We start from the raw sequence: 20,169 nt of genomic DNA on the forward strand, positions 1-20,169 counted from the left end.
CACCTCAACTGGCTCCTTTCGATGCAAAGGAGCAACAGCTCTACTCTGAGCTCCCTCCAGATGACCGAGCTCCTCACCCTATCGCTAAGGCTGAGCCCAGACACCCTACGGAGGAAACTCATTTCAGCCACTTGTATCTGCAATCTCACCCTTTCGCTCACTACCCAAAGCTCATAACCATAGATGAGCTTTGGGTAGTGACGAAGACTGACTGGTAAATTGAGAGCTTTGCCTTCTGGCTCAACTCCCTCTTCACCACGGTCCGGTGCAATGTCTGCATTACTGGTGATGCAACACCAATCCATCTGTCAATCTCCCGCTCCATCCTACCCTCACTTGTGAACAAGACCCTGAGATACTTGAACTCCTTCACTTGAGGCAACAACTCATCCCCAACCCAGGGGGAGCAATCCACCATTTTCCGGTAGAGAACCATAGCCTCAGACTTGAGAGGTGCTGACTCTCATCCCGGCCATTTCACACTCAGCTGCAAACCACCCCAGTGTGCGCTGGAGGTCGCGTTCTGATGAAGCCAACAAAACCACATTATCTGCAAAGAGCAGAGATGCAATTCTGAGGTTCCCAAAACGGACACACTCCTCACCTTGGCTGCACCTTGAGATCCTGCCCATGAATATCACAAACAGAACCGGAGACAAAGGACAACCTTGGCGGAGTCCGACACCCACCGAAAATGTGTTTGACTTTGTGCCGAAAATGTGGACACAGCTCTCACTTTGGTTATACAAGGACCAAATGGCTTGTAGCAACTGCCCTGGTACCCCATACTATCGCAGTACCCCCCACAGAATGCCCTGGGGTACATGGTCGTAAGCCTTCTCCAAGTCCACAAAACACATGTAGACTTGCTGGTCAAACTCCAATGCCCCCCTCAGCACTTCCGCCAAGGGTAAAGAGTTGGTCCGCTGTTTCACAGCCAGGACAGAATCCACATTGTTCCTCCTGGATCCGAGGTTCGACAATCGGTCTGAGCCTGAGCCTCCTTTCCAGCACCCTAGAGTAGATTTTTCCAGGGAGGCTGAGCGATATGATGCCCCGATAATTTGTTTACCTTCATATTCCAAAAATACTCTGCTCTTTATGAACACTATATTAATAAAGTTATACTTAATTCATTTAAATATGTAGATATGAATGTTAGTGAGAAGGGTGAGTCTATACCAGGAAATAGAGGAAGGAGAGGTTGGTGGCTGCTGCGCTCTTCACCCTGCTGTCCTTCTTTTCAAATGTCTTCAGAGTCTCCACAGCCTGGGGAGAGAGAAGATGGACAGGAATAGTAAGAGTGACACTTAAAAGCTGTCATATATCAGACCAGTGTAAAATGAGACCAGCTAAGTACTTCCCAGATCTCCCCAAAACACTATGTATCAGCAAAGGTGTAATAACTCATTATAAATACAAAATGGGCAAATTAAGACTATATCCCAAAGTCATATTTTCACCAGTAGGAAAAAAATTTTTTTGGACACTTAGTTTTGTGAGTATCACTCACAAAATAACATAACATATTTAGAGGATGTTATTATTGGTACTTTTAAAAGGTTTGACCATGTATTGAAAATCAAGTGAAATTTTTCCCCCAATAAAGGATCAGTGACACTTTGAAATAAAACAACTGAAATGTAATTGACTGCATTTAAGTTGTTATTATAAAAACTTGTAAGTACGTTACATATCGGGGGATTTTTAGCAAGTGTTTTACACGGAACAATGGTGCGCCTCAAAAGTGCACTTTCCAAAAGGTTGATGCACATTTTTGGTACCAACTTGCAACCCACCACCACTACTAACGGGAAGTAAGCTCTATTAGTGCAAGGAAGATTAGGGATCAGTTCGATTATGAGGGTAAACTGTTGGTTTTCTTTGAAATTAATTCATCCTGGTAAAGTTGGCTTTTTCAGTTATACAATTAGACCCATTCATATACATGGGAACTGCCCAGTCCAACTGCAGTCTTCTACTGTGGCAGTTGGTAGCTCACAGCAGAGCGGTTGAGAGGTTAAATGCCTTGCTCAAGGGCTCACAAGTAGTGGCAGCTGAGGAAACCGAGTGCTGCTCTTTCTTTCCATTCAATTCCTCCGCACTACAATTGCTGTTTGGAACATGCATGCCAAAGCAGTATCGCTAGTATTGAGTCTAAGTTCATACTTGACAGATGATGAAAATAAAAACTGAACATATAAAAACAGAGGGCACACATACCTCAACCTTAGCCATGCAGATGGGGAGAAAAAAGCAAGAGATTGGAAGGAGTGAGATGGACTGGGGAAAATAATTAGAGCCTCACAAGCTGCTCTTCTGAAAAAACAGCTCTAGCAAAGGAAAACTGCTGTACATGAATAACAGAGCCAAGCAAGAGCTGAGCAGAAATACAGTGCTATATAAATTAAAAAAAGATTCAAGACAGAGACAGCAAAACAAACCTCAGGTCCCCCACATAGGGCATACATCATCTTTAAAGGGGAGTACCACTAATTTTGAGAATTTATGTGTATTATTTTCACTCTGCTTCATATATGACTTCATACATGTTCACATATGACCATGTATGACTGTACACTTTCTGCATTAGCACTATTTGGTAATATGTATTACAGTACACAATCATGCAATAAAGCTCATCATAAAAGTATAATTGTGTGAAGTATAATTGTGAAAGTACGATTACACAATAAAGCTCATTTAAGTTTTAAAAGGATAAAGTTGATAGCACTGTCACAAGTATAGTTCATTTGAGTTGTAATAGTGTAATGGGGATGGAAGTATCACACAGTGATGGTCATTTGGGATGTTTTAACACAGACAAATATTCCTCTGCATCCGCAAAATCTGTCTCCAGTTAACTGCCAATGGAACCACTTAATTATATACCAGTCAATTACCAGTTGCATCCTGATGCAACTGGTTTCCCAACAGCAGGAAAAAAAAACAAAACAATCTGGGTCTTCAGTCATAGGGTATAAAATTACTGCTAGCCACTCCCTGGTCATTTTTTGCTACATCAGGCAAATTCATTTCTATGTGGCTTGGCATCATTCTCTATGTTGGCAATGCAACCATACCAACCTGATTGAAGTCCCTCTGTCTGAGGTAGGTGATGGCTTTGTTAATCTCTAGATCATTGGCAAGCTCCACGTACTGAGAACTCTTCACCATGTCCACACACCTGAAGAGAAATGAAAAGTTCCACATTGAATTTTGTATCCTGACTTATCATTGTCAGAGTGAATGGTTAACTCATCCTCAAAACATACACCCACAATCATTAAGGGCATTTACGAAAAAAGTGTTCAACAAACTGCACAGGTTAATTTTACTTGGCTTGTCTGTATTTAACCATATGCATTAATGTAGAACATTTAACCAAGCTTCAGCATACACCAAGGCTGCTAGCCATGCATTTCAGGATCAAGATGGTATTTCTTCAACACTTTCAGGAAAAATAGGGAATGTGAGAAATGAAGGCAAAATACCAGCTCCTGGTGGTACATTTTCATCTGTCTTGTTTTTGTGAAAGATGTTAGATATTTTGGCAGGAAACCAACCAGCCATCTGCTGTTAAATTCATTCTCTTCAAAATAGAATCAATCTAGCATGTAGAGCTAAGTTTCATGGTTAGCTTCCATCCATTGGCCACTGTGGCAGTGAATTATAAATAGCCTATCAGAGGACACATAAAATCCTTATTTTTACAGGCTACCATGGAGCTAGTGTGTATGCTGACTCTGCATTGCCCCCTAATGTTGAGATGCAGAACAATCAACAAACCAGTCAAATCCAGTGGCAAAGGAGCTCTCAATGGCTGGAGCGATGAGCTTGGCTGAGGTCATGATGTACTTCTCAGCCAGGGATTTTCTGTGTGCAAAGCAAACAGAGCGGGTAAAAAAACGAAATGGGGAAAGGTTAAGAAAATTAATGTTATATTGGGTGATGCTAAATCAGTGTGTGAAGATATACAGTGACCGACTGTGTGACTCCTGAGACAAAGGAGCATATGTCTTTCAGTGAAGAGGAGGGCATCTGGAGTGTTTTGGTAAGGAGAAAGTGTTTGGGGTTTTTTGATAAAGGGGTGGAGAGTTATGATGTTTTCCAAAAGAGAAGAATTACTTTTTTTTCTCAGAAGAGCATGTGGGTTTTTGGGTAAAGATCAAGAGTATTTCAATGATTTTTTTTCCCCTACCGTTCTCTCTCCATCTGGTGAAGTCTGTCATTTTTAATTGCCTCAATTACCATATTTCCTCGGGTGTCATCCTGAGAGCAATAACAGGGCACGTTAGCATTTAGGATGAAGGACTTGTCAAGACACACTGTGTTAAACTGCAAGAGCAGTGTAGAGCAGGTGAAGTGTCCAGGCCATAACTTAAATTCTGGCTGCCATCAACATTGGCAGCCTTTTAATTTCTGTTAGTCAGTGAAGGGTCAGAGGAGGAAAAGAGGAAAACTAATAACCTACTATTTATTTGAGAAATTCTCATACCTTGACATAGGCCAACATTCTTTTAGGTCATTTGGCTCGCTAGTTGAACAACTCTAAAGCTCTGTTTCACACTGGGCAATTTATGACTTTTGCCTTGGTCTGACAGTAAGAAAGGAGGCTTTGGGACACCGAAATTTACTTTTGAGGCTTCCAAAGATGAAAGAAAAACAATAAACAATTCATCTGATTATCTATAAAAGGTCAGTTTTTTTATCATAACTCACGTTAGAAGAGATGTACTTGTCCTCTTCATCGATGCCCAAGGGAACAGAGATGAGCTTCTGGAAGGACTTTTTCATCCTCTCCCTGTCCCCAATGGCATAGTAGCACAGGATGAGGTTGAAGCCCGTCTTGATGTTGGGGCTCTCGCTCATGATGTGCTCAAAGGATGTGATAGCATCCGAGTACTGCCCCATGCGGATGAAGACCACACCGATGTTCTGCAGGATCTTGATCCTCATATCCTTGTGGGAGTTGGATATCTGGTCCAGTGCCATGCGGTAGAACTTGATGGCCTTGGGGTAGTTCTTCTGCTTCAAGTAGATGTTGGCCATGTTGACTTTCAGCCGACCTGGGGTTATGAAAGGACAGACACGAGGATGAGTACTGAGGCTACCCAGTATGAAATTGTCCAATGTAGCTCTACACACACTAGCTTAATTTGTTGGATCACCATCACATAAAGACAGAATCCACTAAAGTATGCGAAATTAATCAGAATCTCAATCCCTTCATTTGCATTGTAAAATCACTAGCTCATAGGTAATCTCATAGTAAGGAAGGAGACACTGGTACTTGTGGTTCAGGGACAACAAGACCTCAAATTCAATAGTACAGGGCAGTACAAGACACATCGCTCTTCATTTAGCATTCCAAATCACCAAGACCTTTCAAGCAAGCATGACACACAGTGTAGTGGCAGCTGGAAAGAGAGATGGTGCACTGGAACAGTGTACTATCAGGTAGCTATAATCAACAGCATACATTAAATAAAATGCATAACAAGTAATGGCGAGCATTAGAACTAGTTCCTGAAGGTGATGCAGTGTGTACTTATGCATACATTATGAGCAGTACACAAAAAAAGTTATGACAAATAACAATATTCTTTGGTGTGACTATAGGGACTTCAACGCAGCAACATACCCATAACTAAAGTAAAAAAAAATTTAAAAAAAAAAGTCTTCTCAGGTGTTGTGGTCTTTTCAAGTCCGGTCTTTTCCTTGCCTTTCTTCTGCTATCCATGAGTTTGTGAACACATGAATAACATTAATATTTCAGTGTGGTTCAGTAATAGAAATTTAGCGCCAGCTCACCTGCATTACTGAACATCTTGTTCTTCACAATCACCTGGTAGGTGTTCAAGGCCTCTGGGTACATCTCATTATTAGCATACTGATTGGCCAGGTTGAACAGAACCTAAAAAGAAAAATATAGACCATAGAGATAGAGATTATCTTTTAAACACAGAGCTTTTTTAGAAACCATGGCAAATGTTTCTTGCACTCTAAAACATGGTTGTTTTTATTGTGCAGTGCAATTATAAGATGACCGGCAAGATTAAGTAGCGATTATCCTCTATGTTAAACTCCCTTATTCCTTGAGATCAGAAATATTGACATACTTTATCTTGTAGTGCTTTGTTTTTCTGTTTATTGTGTACAGGGTAACTAATGCATTTGTCTATCATCGATCCATCTGTCTTAGTTTTAGTTTATCCTCTGTGAGTACTGTGTTGTATCAAAGGTGTAACTTACAGAAAAGGTGAGATCTAGACTGATGTGTTCTGCGTTTCCAGACTGTTCTCTCTGTCTCACCAGGGCTCTCTCCTTCCTGCCCGCCTCTTTGGCTTTTTCAAGAGCCTAGGGTAACACACACACACACACACACACACACACACACACACACACACACACACACACACACACACACACACACACACACACACACACACACAAAGTACATGTTTAAAAACACGTAAAAAATGCACACACAAAAAATACACAGACAAGCATATGCACATAGGGGAGGTTGTATGCATGCGTGTGTGCGCATACACACACGTGCGAAATCAGAGGTTAGCAGTGGTATTAGTAACAGCAACATAGCTTTATTTCTCATTGGTTTTAGATACTTAATTTGGTTTAAATTGTAGCAAACCCCCTCTATAAAACATGAATTTTACTACATAAAAGAAAAACTGACATATGAATTCCTTCCTCTTAATATCCAACTTTTGACCCTGGTTATTCAGTACATCAAAAAAAATCACAAGTTCTAACCAACTGTAAGGATCCCAGGCTGTGGGCCATGCAGCTCTCCTCTATCAGGTCATTCACTTTCTTCTCCAGGATCTTGATCTTCTCCTCAGGCCTACAAGACCAAGAAAATACAAATGTTATGTTAAAGTTGGAACCTTTTTTCTGGCTAATGAATAACAGAGGCCAGATGCGAAATATCTTAAGACTGGTCAACAACAGACATGGAAGGGATGTATCTCCATGTTTGGAGGAGTGAAAGTAAAAGGAGACAGTAATGCCAATGATGTTTCCCCACTGATGATGAAAATCTGTAATTCTGTGTATTGGTAGGTTATTTAAAATACACCGAAGGAGGGTGGAGTCATAAATGAAATGGTGACCACATTAAAAGCTCTTTGTTTCATAGTCAGTTTCATAGAAAGCACCCCTTAACATTCCAGGTTTTTGAGAAATACAAAGCAGCATGACAGTGTCAAGTCATACCAGGAGGGGCGCTGGAGAGGCAGCTTATGATTTAGCCTGTGTTAAGTGGTTGGGCTTGACATACATAGTCAACACGTGTTCGCAATGACTAAAGGCTCTCATCTCAGGGTCAAATTTCACAATCTAGAGATAGAATTTTCCAAAGGCTGTAGCGATGAGCACTCCTCAGACTCATTAGATCCCCTTTCAGCATTGACGTAAACACACAAGGGGAAAGTCCATGAAGAGGTTAATTGGCAAGTGGGCTCCAACCTGTGATATAGGGCAAAGCTTCACTCTCTGCCAGGGTGAAATGAAGGGTGATACACATGTTGTAGGGTTCTGGGCTCAACTTCTGGCCTTCTGTATGAAGTTTGCACCCCTCTTGAAAAGCTCACCTGCAGGTGTTACTTTCTAGGTTAAAGAATTGAATGTATTGAGTTTTAATAAAGATATATGGTTTCAGGTTTTAAATGCTGTTCCAAATTCCTCTCAAAGTGAATTGCAGGGGGAAACACTTGTCTTCCCACAGATGACGGAGACTGAAAAAAATATCGAGACATAAAAACTATATAAAAATTAAAAAACAAGACTAGGTCAAAACCTAGTATATGGCTGGACCGTGTGGTCAATGTTCAAAATTGTGGCCCATTTGTTACAGGGATAAACAGTGGTAGTGTCTATAATGTGAATTTCTTGATATTAAATGTTCATCTGCAATTTTCTGTAGTGGTCCCAGTAATATTTGTTGTTAAAGTGCACTGAAGTAGCACATCACATGACATGATTTAGCTACATGATGGTTGAGGTGAGTTACCCCCTTCAATGTGAAGCGCTTTGGGTGTCTAGAAAAGCACTACATAAATGCAATGATTATTATTATTACTCATATCTTGGGATGTTTGATTTGAGAAAGAACTTAATTTAATTGTCAGCCTACCTATTCTAATGAGCTGTTAACTCCCCCTCCTCTTTCATCTGTTTCTATTTGCGGATGTCTCGTTTTGACAGGCAAATTTACAAAGAATGGATTGCGGCTGCTGATAGCATCATGAATTGCACATCACTTGCAACGCATCTGCCCTGTATCAAGGTCCGATTCACAAGATATTTCACTAATGATATTACAATGCATACACACCCATAACGTTTTGCAGCTGAATGCAATTTGCCCTTGTTTTGCGTCTAATTGCAATATTCATGTGGCAAAATATAAATGGTGGCTTTGCGCCAAGTACACAATAGGCAGGCTCAATGTCATCCTTGATGTCATCAAGTATAGCAAGAATTGTTTGACCTAGCAACCTGTATCTGCAAATGATTTCGGTCTCAATTAAATCAAAAAGTGACGTTCTCCTTCGAAATATTCGCTGATGAGAAAATCTGGCATGATGACGCCTTCGCCTGGCTACAATCATTGCTGCCATGATCACTGGAAAATCTGGGCATCAGTTACCACCAACTGTCTGAAGATGCCAATAATTTTCACTCTTACTGCATGTGGCTATTAGCACTGGAGATTTGCAATGAGGCTCATTTGCATAAACGGGCCAATTTTGCACCAAATGTTTGCATATTACCTAATGTAAATATGTACAAATAGCACCAGAGCACCGAGATGCCATTTGCTTGGCAGCGCAGTTAGGAGTGCATTTTACCCTTTGCGGGTGTTTTGAGAATTACATGGTTTGTTTTTGTTTTTTTCTTATTTGTGTAGATTTAGCGGCTGCAAATGCTCCACAATCTTTTTGTGAATTCGCCATTGAGTGTTTTGTTGGAGTGATTGCTATTTGGGGTGCTTTAACTGTGCGCTCTCCCTCATGCCGCTCGGCTGACCAATAGTGTAATTTCAGTAACGTTGTTGGTCACCTGATCCAGTGGCCAAATCATATCAAACATGATCACTCAGTCAGTCAGCGACATTAATAATAATAATAATAATAATAAACTTTATTTGTTTAGCACCTTTCATACATAAAATGCAGCTCAAAGTGCTTTACATTAAAAAGAAGGGAAATAATAAAACTCAACAACAATACAGATAAAATAAGTTAAAAGTAATAAAACACAGACCTAGGCAAAAAACATAAAACAAGGCAAGAAATAAAACCACAGTACAAGATAAAAAATAAGAGTAAAAGAAATATAAAGTGGAATTAATTAAAAGCAAGAGCATAAAAATGGGTCTTGAGCTGATTCTTAAAACTATCTATGGACGTTGCTTCTCTTATTTGTTGGGGGAGTCTATTCCAAGCCGTCAGTGCATAAAAACAAAATGCTGCTTCGCCATACTTTTTGTAGTTCATTCTAGGGACATTGAGCAGGCCAGCACCAGAGGATCTAAGAGAGCGGCTTGCAACATAATCAGATAAGCAGTCAGATAGGTATGAGGGTGCTAAACTGTGTAGAGCTTTAAACACAAGTAAAAGAATTTTAAAATCAATCCTCAATGCTACAGGAAGCCAGTGTAAAGATGCTAAATTCACATTTGTAGGGCTGGCCCGCTGGTCCAGTCCGACCAAAAATTACATTACATTATAATTGAGATTACAACTCACGTATCCTCATTCTTAGACTCCAGTGGAGGTGCAGGTCCTTTCGACTGGCCTAGTGGATCAAAGGTTGAGCCTGCGGTGGTATGAAAGAAATTGTCAGGCTGATGTTGATGAATATACATTGTAATGCAAGTCATAACTTGTTACCTTTGCTATGAAGCTCTCCTCAGTGATATTCATACCAAAACACAACTGCACATTGGAGTAAGAACACTAAGAACATTCGTTTTTCCCAGATGTTTATATTTGTTTCTATTGAATCTCAAACTGTATATAATTCCTGTGACCAAAACGGCCTCTCACACCTGCTACCCCCTCAGCTCCCCAAGAACTCCCTTCCACTGCCTCCCTCACCTTTCACATGTGAATGGATGAGTACATATAGAGTAAAGTCTAGAACAACTGACTGAGACCAGAAACACTGATAAATCATCACATGAGGAAGATGTACCCTTGATATCATGTTTTCTCTAAAACTAAAAGTATACTGATTACAACTACACAATATTTCCCTCAATAACATTGCCATGGTGAGGCAATCATTAGATAACAAGTTACTTTGCAACTGATATCTGGAAATGATTGTAGAGCCACTATGGCTTCCTGTTTACATTTAATTCCTATTAACACCCCTCATACACACACTCCATACTCTGTTCAACAACATTCACCTCGGGTTAACGAAGACGTGTAACCTGCTGCTCTGACAGCAGTCATGGGTCTGGCAGCACCATCCTGGGACAGTCACCACAACAAAGAATAGGAGAAAATAATTAATGATACCAGTGACTAACTTTCTATTCTATGATTTCCCCCACAAAAGCAGAACATGGTGTCTGCAAGCTTCATCGAGTTAAATTTATGAAATTCTAAGATTGTTTTTGATGCTATTTAGAATGAGATAAAAGATAAATTTCACAGTTGAAACTAAGTCTGTATGACTGAGCTGATTTTTTTCACACAAAAACCATTGCAACAATCAAGTGCAGTATTTTCATATTAATTTAAGACCTAAATAACTATACAATATTCCAGACCTTTTAAGGCCTTGAGTTTACTTAAGAGAAATATATTTCAAGACATTTTAAAGCTTTTTTTCAGGACCTGAAGACACAAATGGTTGTGATTGAACAGAATCAGCTGTTTGCACTATCAAAAAACATGCAGATTCTCAAACGCATACACACACATGAAATTCCCTTCAAAAACGTCTCTCCCAGATCAAGTGTTCACAAATACAAAGTCAGAAATTAAAAGAATCTGAGGCTCTCTCACCTGTACAGCACCTGTCATGGGTCTACCCATTGAAGAGGCCATGGGCATCCTAGACTACAATTTACAAGATAAGAGGGTTAGTCTTATCAACCGTCTTGTCATATTAGCAAGCCTTTTCTAACATTCACTTTGTTCTGCATTAAGCATGATCATATCGGCAAAATCTAAACTCTGAGATACAAAGACTTTGTTGGATCTCACCTTCAACATCTTGCCCTTCCTGCTCAATCTGCTGTCTACCTTACAGTGTCAAATGTCACATACAGATACCACATACAACAAAAGCACAAAGCAATGATTTTTTGTGTATTAATTTTGGCTTTCACTCACATAACTTCAAAACCATTTCCAACTGAAATAAGTGCTGTAAACACTGACTCCCCTTTCTGTCTTGTAATGTTTCAGAGACTGATGCTTGACTCTTTGAAACCTACTGTCAAGATTGACATCATAGCAATAACAGACAGCATGTCCTTTGGGAAACTGATTGGTGGATGATTTTGCATTCCAAACAAAGCAGGATTGTAAATTGCCAGTAGAAAAATCTATTTCAACTTTTACGGTAGGGCATCACTTCAAAGAGGTATTACATAGTGGCATACAAATAACAGTAACCACAGCTGTCACTTCTCACATGCAAGTAGTGATAGTCTACAAGTTAAAAAAAAAATTAGATGGACAGTGAAAACAGAAACATGAGCGCCTTTGTGATAGATAGGATTATTCGCTTAACAATCTATTCTTTTTTACATATGCCCGCAGAATAGATGTTTGCATACAAATGGTTGTTGCATGAGGGCTATGTTGTGTTTATTTCATAGTATATTGGATATTGATATTGGCTAAAAAAATAAAAACGCTATCAAGCCAGCATCACAACAGTTAGAAGTTACAAGAAAAAAATTTTTTTTTTTTTGTTTAATATTCTGGCGCTTACTCCAAAGGACGTTCCCAAAGGACGACCTCCGGTGGCAGTTCCAGGGAATTTTGCAGTCATCTGGAAAATTAACGGCCAATAGTTTACATTCTGTTTTAGCAAATGAGCTAAACTCGTTGGACATCATACACGTTTATACATGGAGTTTAACCTACAGTGGATACTTACCGGAGGTCTCCTACCATGACTGGTCCTCAGCGCTTGTTGGAAGCCCAAATCATTGTCGAGCTCCTTAAAGTATTTTACAGAGGTATTACAGGAGACAATGGGCAAGCCCGCAAAACCATGTCAAATATTGCTGTATTCATTGTCATGTAGTGAGACGTGATGTCAGCTAGGTTAAGCAACACTAATGATTCTCTCATGAAAAATAAATAAATAAAGGCTCCCTCTGGTTTGAAGCGTGATGTAGTTTACAGCACAAGGAATTATAACTATGTAAATTCAGAACCAGCCAAGGTGGCGAAAGCTGTCACTGTTACCTCGGCGTCAAACGTTGGATTATAGTCGTTATATCCCGAATAGAGATCTTCCTCCTCTTCAGCAAGATGCACATTTTCCATGATTTAATTCTTAACGATAAGGAGATTTGACAAATAAAATGCACTTGAACAAGGGAAAGAAGAGTAACTTAATTTCTAGCTAATAGGCTAACCATTTGTTGTCTCAGGTCTAACGTCCCACAATGCAAAGCGCTAAGGGTGGGATAAATTTATATTCTAGCTTCTGGTTGGCTGGATACGTCTCCAGTGTCAATATGCACCAATGTAATTGGACAGAACGGCGACACAACTGGTTGCTAGGATACGAGTAGACGCGAACTTTTCCAATATGCGTTATCAGTAAGTCTTTTACTTAAATTTCCAAAGGGTTTTGAGTACCAACCACCATACCAACCACCATTTAAATCAACACTGTTATCCAAAACGTGTCAAGAACACGTCCAATAGAGTGTTAATAATAAAGTTATCCAGTTAGGTTTAATTGTTGTTTTGTCCTTCTTAGGATGCCGTACGTCATGGCTTTTTAAGTAACGTGACTTGTAAAGGGGCGGTCAAAAGTTTACACTGAACGTTTCTCAGGTTTCTTAGCAATAACTGTTTTGAATTTATTGAAGGGTTTTTAAAATGAGCTCCTCCAACGGGAAGATCATCACTATAATTGGAAGGTGAGACGCCTTAAAGAAATTCTCAAAATCATGTTATTTCGTCATATGATTATGAAATTAGAACAAGTGCTCTAGGGGCCCCCCCATTAACTTTCTTGCACTCGTAATAATGTTTTAATTTTCTCCCCTCCAGATGCTGAGTTATGCATGTGTAATTATCAATCAAGGAGAATTTATTCGGGTATAAGTCATTCCTACCATTGGTTTTCGGCCATTAGCGATCAAGTCTCTCTCAAGGTTAACATTTTAACTTATCATCCTGTGCCCTGTTCATAATTACCCTTTAGTTACTTGGTTATGATTTAATGTCCTTCAAAGGGGCTCCTCAAAATTCTTACAGATGGTTCATTAGAGTGGAAAATATATGAGAAAACAGTCACTGCATAATGTTCTCTTCTTTTTCCACTCTGGCCCCTGTAGACTAAATTGTTAAGGTTTGTTAAGGTTTACACTAGTATATATAGTATAATATACTAGTACTAGTATATTTCAAAGAGACACTGTTATCTTACTCTGAAGTTGAGTTAAATGATTATTTAATGCATGACCTATTTGTCAGCGTCATATGTGTAATTGTGATACGTTAGAGTACAGAACACATACACAGGAAGACCATATTGTATGCAGAAAGACTGTCCTTCATACAGAGAACAAAGCTCAGTGGCAGCAAAGCATCAACTCAGTTGAGGTAGCCTTGACAAATAAACTACATTCCTGTTGGTTGCTGGAAAAAAAAAACAGAATCAAAAGCAAGTGACTAATCAGATCTGAGCCTACATGGTACACACTCATGTATTTGAGGTCACCCTAGTGATGAGAACATTTTAAACAGGTCTATATGAGAGACCCATGAGCCTGTTATGCCGCTGTGTCACTGACTTAATGTTATATTCAGCAGTGATAATAGCATCACTGCTGAATCCTAAACTGCTCCATGCTGTTCAGTGACCTTTGCACACTCTCCTTGGTGACTTTTGTTGAAACAAAATTATTTTATTTTGTGTGTGTGTGCGTGCGTGTGTTTCAGTGGGCTGATAGGCCGCTCTTGGGCCATGGTGTTTGCCAGCGGAGGCTTCCAAGTGAAAATCTATGACAACCAACCAGGACTGGCTGCTAAGGCCATCACGGATATCAGGTCAGTGTTATTAACACTGGGTGTATTCATTCTCAAAAACATCAGCTATTCATCCAGTAGCCAGCTTGAGGGAATCTATAGAGTATGTCAACCTCTTCTTCTGCAGATGGGTTAGACTTAGAGCATACCCATCTGCCAGCCTTATTATCACTGAAATAACATAAAATTGTAGGATCACAGGACACAAGTATCAGTAAAGATTTGAGATTTGAGATACTTTATTAATCCCCGTGGAGCAATTCTTTCTCTGCATTTAACTCATCCTAGCTGTGTAGCTAGGAGCAGTGGGCAGCTGCTGTGCAGTGCCCGGGGAATAAAACAATATGTTCATTACCACCACATCCTTCCCTCCATTTCCATCTATCCTGTGCCAATTTTTCCAGATCTCCCATGCTGTCATCACACCAGAGTATTAAATACTTACATTTGATTTACTTGTCAGCTGGAAATAAGATAATAGGCTTTATTATTTGCAACTGATTAATAGTGTGACTATACAATGGATACTACAATTTCAGTTTTTGTTGTGCAGCAGCAAGCAGACTAAAACAGTGCAACACAAAGTCAGCATAATAACAGAGAGAGGAAACGGAGAGAGGAAGAGACATTGAAGGAATGTCCATGTTACAGCGGGGTTTGTATTTGTTGAGACTTGGTCCACAGAAAGTGTTTTGGAGTTTACAAAAACTTGCCTCTACTGCTGCTTCATCATCCCCACAGTACAAAGACGGGTCAAGTTCAAAATGCTGAAGACAGTAATGGGAACATTAATAATATGTCCCCTGTGTGCGGTCATGGCATACAAGGTCCATGACCAGATTCTGTCATTGTCCTCCTGCTACTCACACCAAAGGCACATGGGCATTACATGATCAGGAGATTCTCTAATATGTGGACTTGTCTATTGCCTAGTCACTGCTGGTTAAAAATTGTTCTGTGGTGACAAAGGGCTTTGAGTGGTGGGTCGGTCTTATTATCAGAAAAAAAAATCTTAATCTTTCTCATTCTTTATTTCTCTCTCTCTCACTATTTTTTCTGTCTCTCTTCTTTCCTCATTTTCTTTCTTTCTTGGACCTCAGCCTGGAGGAGCTCACCTCTGCTGTTATAAACCTTTCCTCTGGTTGCACCCCTAGTGTAGATGGATTACCTTGTGACTTTTATGAACATTTTTGATGTTTGGGAGCTGACGTTCATGAAGTGTTACTGAAGGGCTTTCAAGGGGGTTCACTGCCAGCTGTGTTCTCTTTACAGACAAAAACAGATTTCACTCTATTGAGGACCTCGATACGTTGTGACTCTCCTTTGCACAGACTGTCGAAGGCATTAGCTATTACTGTCAAAGGCATTAGCTAATAGACTGAAGGGGGTTTATGTTGTCTAGTCCAAAGGATCGATAATACTGCATTTTTAGGAGAACCATCATGGACAGTCTTTTTCTCATGCATGCATCTAGGGGGAGTAGGAGATATTGGAGCATTTGATTTTGGAAGTGGGATGCAGGGATGGCGTGCAGGGCTAGGTCCTCCTTTTTTAAATGTAATTGAGTGTACGTTGAGGGACCCAGGTCCACAGTGGCAGGAAAGAGAAAAGTCTGTTTACCCAAGTACATTTTGGTGCAGGTTAAACTGGCCATTTGGACGAGCAAGAAGAATAAAAGGTTTGGCTCAGGGTCAGATCGTGAAGATTTTATTTGGGATGGTGGCTGCTAGGCTCCTGGTGGTGTTAGCTTATTAAAAAAATGACAGGGAAGGTACCTCAGTTAGTTGTTTTGCAAAGGTTGAATGGGGTACTTTGTTCCATCAGTGGGGAGGGGGAACCGGTGTTTACCTTTAATGTGCTAACGTCATCCATTCCTGCTAGGACTTTTGTTTGTTTTGCGTGGCATGTTTTAGTATGATGAGTGTTAAATGGATTATTGTACATCTGCCTTACAGTGTGTTTATAAATGGCTTTTAGAATTCAAATTCATTCTTTCTTTATTTGTCTTTCTTGCCTTATCTGTCTTTCATTTCTCTGTTTAGTTATTTTCTTTCATTCTGTCCCTGGTTAATTTTTTTTTGTCTTTGTGGTTTGCGGTTGAACTTGAGCGTCAAAGTTTAATGTGATTGTCAATAAGAGAAAACCACTCCGGGCAACAGAGAGTTCAGGCTTGGTTCACCTTATAACCCCCATAACCTGAACAGTTATCCTGTTTCAGACACCGGTTGATGTTTGTCCAGATGTAGCTATTGTAGAAGTCTTAAATAGTCAGGCTTTACCAAGTAAGGTCTGGTAAATAGTCTGCTGAGACACTGGAATTCTGTTTTACGAGATACAAATTTGGTGTTATTATAATAGATTAAAAAAATGATTGTTCTCAGCTGCAAAGCAGCATACACATGGAAAAAAATACATGTGGCTGGACCTCTACAATTGTTCCATCTGAGGTTTACGCATGTCCAGATGTAGTTAACCATTTAAACAGTAGGAGTCAGTCTGCTGTTGTTTCAGCCTCCCTCTTGTTTGATTTCCTGCTGAACAAGCTTTGAAGGCAGTAGGATACCTCACGTGCCAATCCTTTTATCATACCAGAGGACACAGTCATACTTCTATACAGTGGCGGTTCTAAGGGGGGCAAGGGGGGCCAATGCCCCCGTAATATTAAGCCTGGACCCCCCTCTGGCCCCCCGAACTGTGGCGAATAGTTTCATAAGGCAGAAAAAAATAAATAAATGTGGAACCAGAAAATAAATCACGTTGTATAGTCGAACCATTTAGGTGACGGACCAACTGGATATTGGCGCTGACTTGAGACCGACTGGGCGTGAGCAGTGATACCAAAGTCTGTCTCTGGTAATGTTACTGCTTTAAAACAGGTGAGCCATGTTCATGATTTCAAAACCTACTCAACTATACAAACTTATAGTACATTAAAAAGGTAATGTTTTTCAGGAAATTGCCATTGCATTTCGATGTTATTCTGTAATATAAAATGTAAAGTTTGCCTTGGCTAAGTTGATTCAATGTAAGTTAACATTTATCCATATTCACTGCTGGTAGATCAGCACTTTTACGTTGTGTGATTTCGTAGTATAAAAAGGTGACAACTGCTATGCTGTTAGTAAAGAGATAGTTTGACCATGTATAACTTTTAGTCCATTTTCATCACACGGAAATTATTTTCTTTCTTGGTATGGGGGAAGAGTTCGCTAGCCATGTAGCTAGCCAACATTAGCTAACTAATGTCAGCTGTAAGGCCAGGATAACTATGGCATGGGGGAAAGTTAGCCTAGTTGTTTGCTAGCTTATCTAGCTGAAATAACATTGAACAGCTAAAATGACTTTTATGGCGCTAAACAGTATAGTAATTACAGGAGCCTAACTGATTTGTTAACGGGTTAAGAGTACATTTAGAATGTTATGTCATATCACCGCGCAGAACCATCATTTAGCTAGCTAAGCACATAAAGAGAATTTTCCAGCAATGATTTTCCAGCAATAAAAATGCAACGTTAAGTTCCTGGCTGTCGGAATGGTGGCTGCCACGTGAGGGAGAGTGAATAACACTACGCATAGGCTACAGTTTGTCAAATATTATATCAGTTGGATGCATTAACAGAAGTGCTCCACACTGGATGGCGCATGCAATGGTTTTGAAAAGCAGTCTGAGATGATTACACATACATACTAGGCCTACATACCTTTGAAAACGAATTATCATGAAAACATATTTGTAGCATGTTACTATTATGTTAACCATTAGGCAGGATTTTTTTTCTTCAAAATTTGTGATGTGATCAGCCAATGTAGATGATAAGCTACATTACTCATCTCTAATTACCATGGTGGTCATTAAACACTGTTTACTGCTATGTGACTTTACATTATACGCATTTTTTTACTCATTTTTGCCCAGTGTAAGTCAGACCAGAGACATGAAAAGGAAGCCACGAAAGGACATAATGTCCTTTTTCAAGAGAAGAAAAAAAAATTGAGGTCTGGAGAGAGAGAAAGAATTGGAGAGGCATTCAGAACAAGATTTAGATAGTGGTGTGGAAAGAGCAAGATCTGGAGAGACAGAACAAGAAAGGATAAGTCAAGATGAAGAAACCAGCCTGGAGAATGAGGCAGAGGGAAAGCAGGATGGAGAACAAGTAACAGAGACGGATAAAGAAAGTGATCTAGAGATTGAGAGTGAGGCAATGAGAGAGAGGAGCCATGTGCATCCGCTACTACTGGGCCACCAGGTTTGTCAGTGTAAATAGATGCTAGTAGATAAGTTCATGTATCCAATTCACAGGATTTAGGTAGAAACATGTAAGCCTGCTATTAGAATGAATCTGTGTATCATTCAATATAATGATCCTCTATTAATAACCCTAAAATTAATTGAAAATTGTATTGTGATAAAGATAAACTTTGGTATTGTCATTGTTCACCTGTAAAAATTATTGTTTCTCTTTTTTTAAAGTGTCTATGTTTTGAAGTAACTCAATTTCTATCATTGAGATATTAAAGAGCATAACTATTTATGGGTATGATGACTGATGACATGGGTGTGTTGTCCTCTCCACAGATATTTCCAAATGCAGAGATGATGCACCTGTGCAGCCACTACTGAAGCTATATCCAAGGACTCTTATGAGGGACAGGAAGAGGAGTTTCAAGTCAGTGTGGTACAAAATTCACCTATGGGTTGAATATTCAAAGACTAAAGATACTGCACACTCTTATGCTTGTAAGCATTTTAGCCCTCCAAAGAGCCTTGAGAGTGTGTTTGACTCACCCAGTGGATTTAGGAACTGAAAGAAGGCAACATATAAAGAGGGGGGTATGCTATCCATGCCAGGTCCGAGCGGCATAATGGAGCCATGATTGCATGGAGAGACCATGAAAAGGCTGTTAAAACAAATGCTACACTACTAGAGACCTTAAATAAGGAACAGAGTAAACATTTTCAGGAAAACTGTGACTATATTACGACAATAGGGGAAGTGTTACTCTTAACTGCAACACAAAACTTTGCACAGAGAGGACACGATGAGACATTGGAGTCAGATAATAAAGGAAATTTCCTGGCAATCTTAGAGACCATAGCAAGGCATGACAAAAATGTCGAAAAAAAGTTAAATTCTATTCAGAATGCCAAATACACAAGCAAAGTAATTCAGAATGAAATTCTGAGTTGTCTGGCAGGCATGGTTCGAACATCAATTATAAATGAAGAAAAAGACAGTGAGGTATTCAGCATAATGGCCAAAGAAACAAAAGACATAAAAAAAGAACAGATATCATTAGTACTCAGATACTATTACAGTGGGGCTGTTCATGAGAGTTTTATCCATTTTGAATCAGCAGATCTTTTAGATGCATCCGGGCTAATTGAAAAAATTATCCAGATAATGGAGAGTTACGGCCTTGAATACAAAGACAACCTAGTTGGGCAATCCTACGACGGGGCGTCGGTAATGAGTGGCAAGCACTCTGGGGTCCAGGCACACATTAAAGAGGTTGCAAAACATGCCTTTTACGTCCACTGCAATGCACATAGTTTAAATCTAGTGTTAGTTGACACAGTAAAAGCCATCCCTGAAGTGGAATGCTTCTTTTCTTTATTAGAGAGACTGTACATATTCATGTCTAGGTTATATGTGCATCATAAATGGCTTAGCGTACAGAAAGAAATGTATGAAGGTTCACCGCGGGAGCTCCAGAGACTAAGCGACACCCGCTGGGCATTTCACTATTTGGCTTGCTGCAATGTAATGGACAGATTGCCGGCAATTAAGCGAGTTCTGCGAGAAATTGTTCAGGAACCCAATGGTGAAAGGTCTGTGGAGGCAAGAGGCCTGCTTGCTCAAATAGATGTTGAATTCGTTGCACATCTAGTTACTGTCCG

At 39.8% G+C, this 20,169-nt stretch overlaps 2 protein-coding genes across 4 annotated transcripts in view; one reads left to right on the top strand and one right to left on the bottom strand.

Annotated features, from left to right (window-relative positions):
- Window positions 1-12,652, bottom strand: part of ift88 (intraflagellar transport 88 homolog) — a 31,816-nt gene extending 19,164 nt beyond the window's left edge. For 2 of the 3 annotated variants that reach the window (XM_056289131.1, XM_056289133.1), the window contains exons 1-14: window positions 12,471-12,652; window positions 12,157-12,219; window positions 11,989-12,048; window positions 11,052-11,105; window positions 10,448-10,511; window positions 9,780-9,849; window positions 6,781-6,871; window positions 6,256-6,360; window positions 5,815-5,917; window positions 4,723-5,069; window positions 4,202-4,272; window positions 3,790-3,876; window positions 3,088-3,187; window positions 1,183-1,269 (exon numbers count right to left, since the gene is read on the bottom strand). In XM_056289131.1, coding sequence (XP_056145106.1) covers window positions 1,183-1,269; window positions 3,088-3,187; window positions 3,790-3,876; window positions 4,202-4,272; window positions 4,723-5,069; window positions 5,815-5,917; window positions 6,256-6,360; window positions 6,781-6,871; window positions 9,780-9,849; window positions 10,448-10,511; window positions 11,052-11,105; window positions 11,989-12,048; window positions 12,157-12,219; window positions 12,471-12,551 — 1,383 coding nt within the window. In that variant the 5' untranslated portion in view covers window positions 12,552-12,652. The remainder of the gene's footprint in view (window positions 1-1,182; window positions 1,270-3,087; window positions 3,188-3,789; window positions 3,877-4,201; window positions 4,273-4,722; window positions 5,070-5,814; window positions 5,918-6,255; window positions 6,361-6,780; window positions 6,872-9,779; window positions 9,850-10,447; window positions 10,512-11,051; window positions 11,106-11,988; window positions 12,049-12,156; window positions 12,220-12,470) is intronic. The other variant, XM_056289132.1, reaches the window with a different exon arrangement.
- A 389-nt stretch (window positions 12,653-13,041) lies between these two features.
- Window positions 13,042-20,169, top strand: part of cryl1 (crystallin, lambda 1) — a 31,860-nt gene continuing 24,732 nt past the window's right edge. Inside the window, exons 1-2 of the mRNA XM_056288884.1 lie at window positions 13,042-13,156; window positions 14,184-14,291. Of these exons, the coding sequence (XP_056144859.1) occupies window positions 13,116-13,156; window positions 14,184-14,291 (149 nt within the window). The 5' untranslated portion in view covers window positions 13,042-13,115. The remainder of the gene's footprint in view (window positions 13,157-14,183; window positions 14,292-20,169) is intronic.

The sequence above is a fragment of the Lampris incognitus genome, chromosome 11, assembly GCF_029633865.1.
Source record: "Lampris incognitus isolate fLamInc1 chromosome 11, fLamInc1.hap2, whole genome shotgun sequence".
In the NCBI taxonomy this organism is placed as follows: domain Eukaryota; kingdom Metazoa; phylum Chordata; class Actinopteri; order Lampriformes; family Lampridae; genus Lampris; species Lampris incognitus.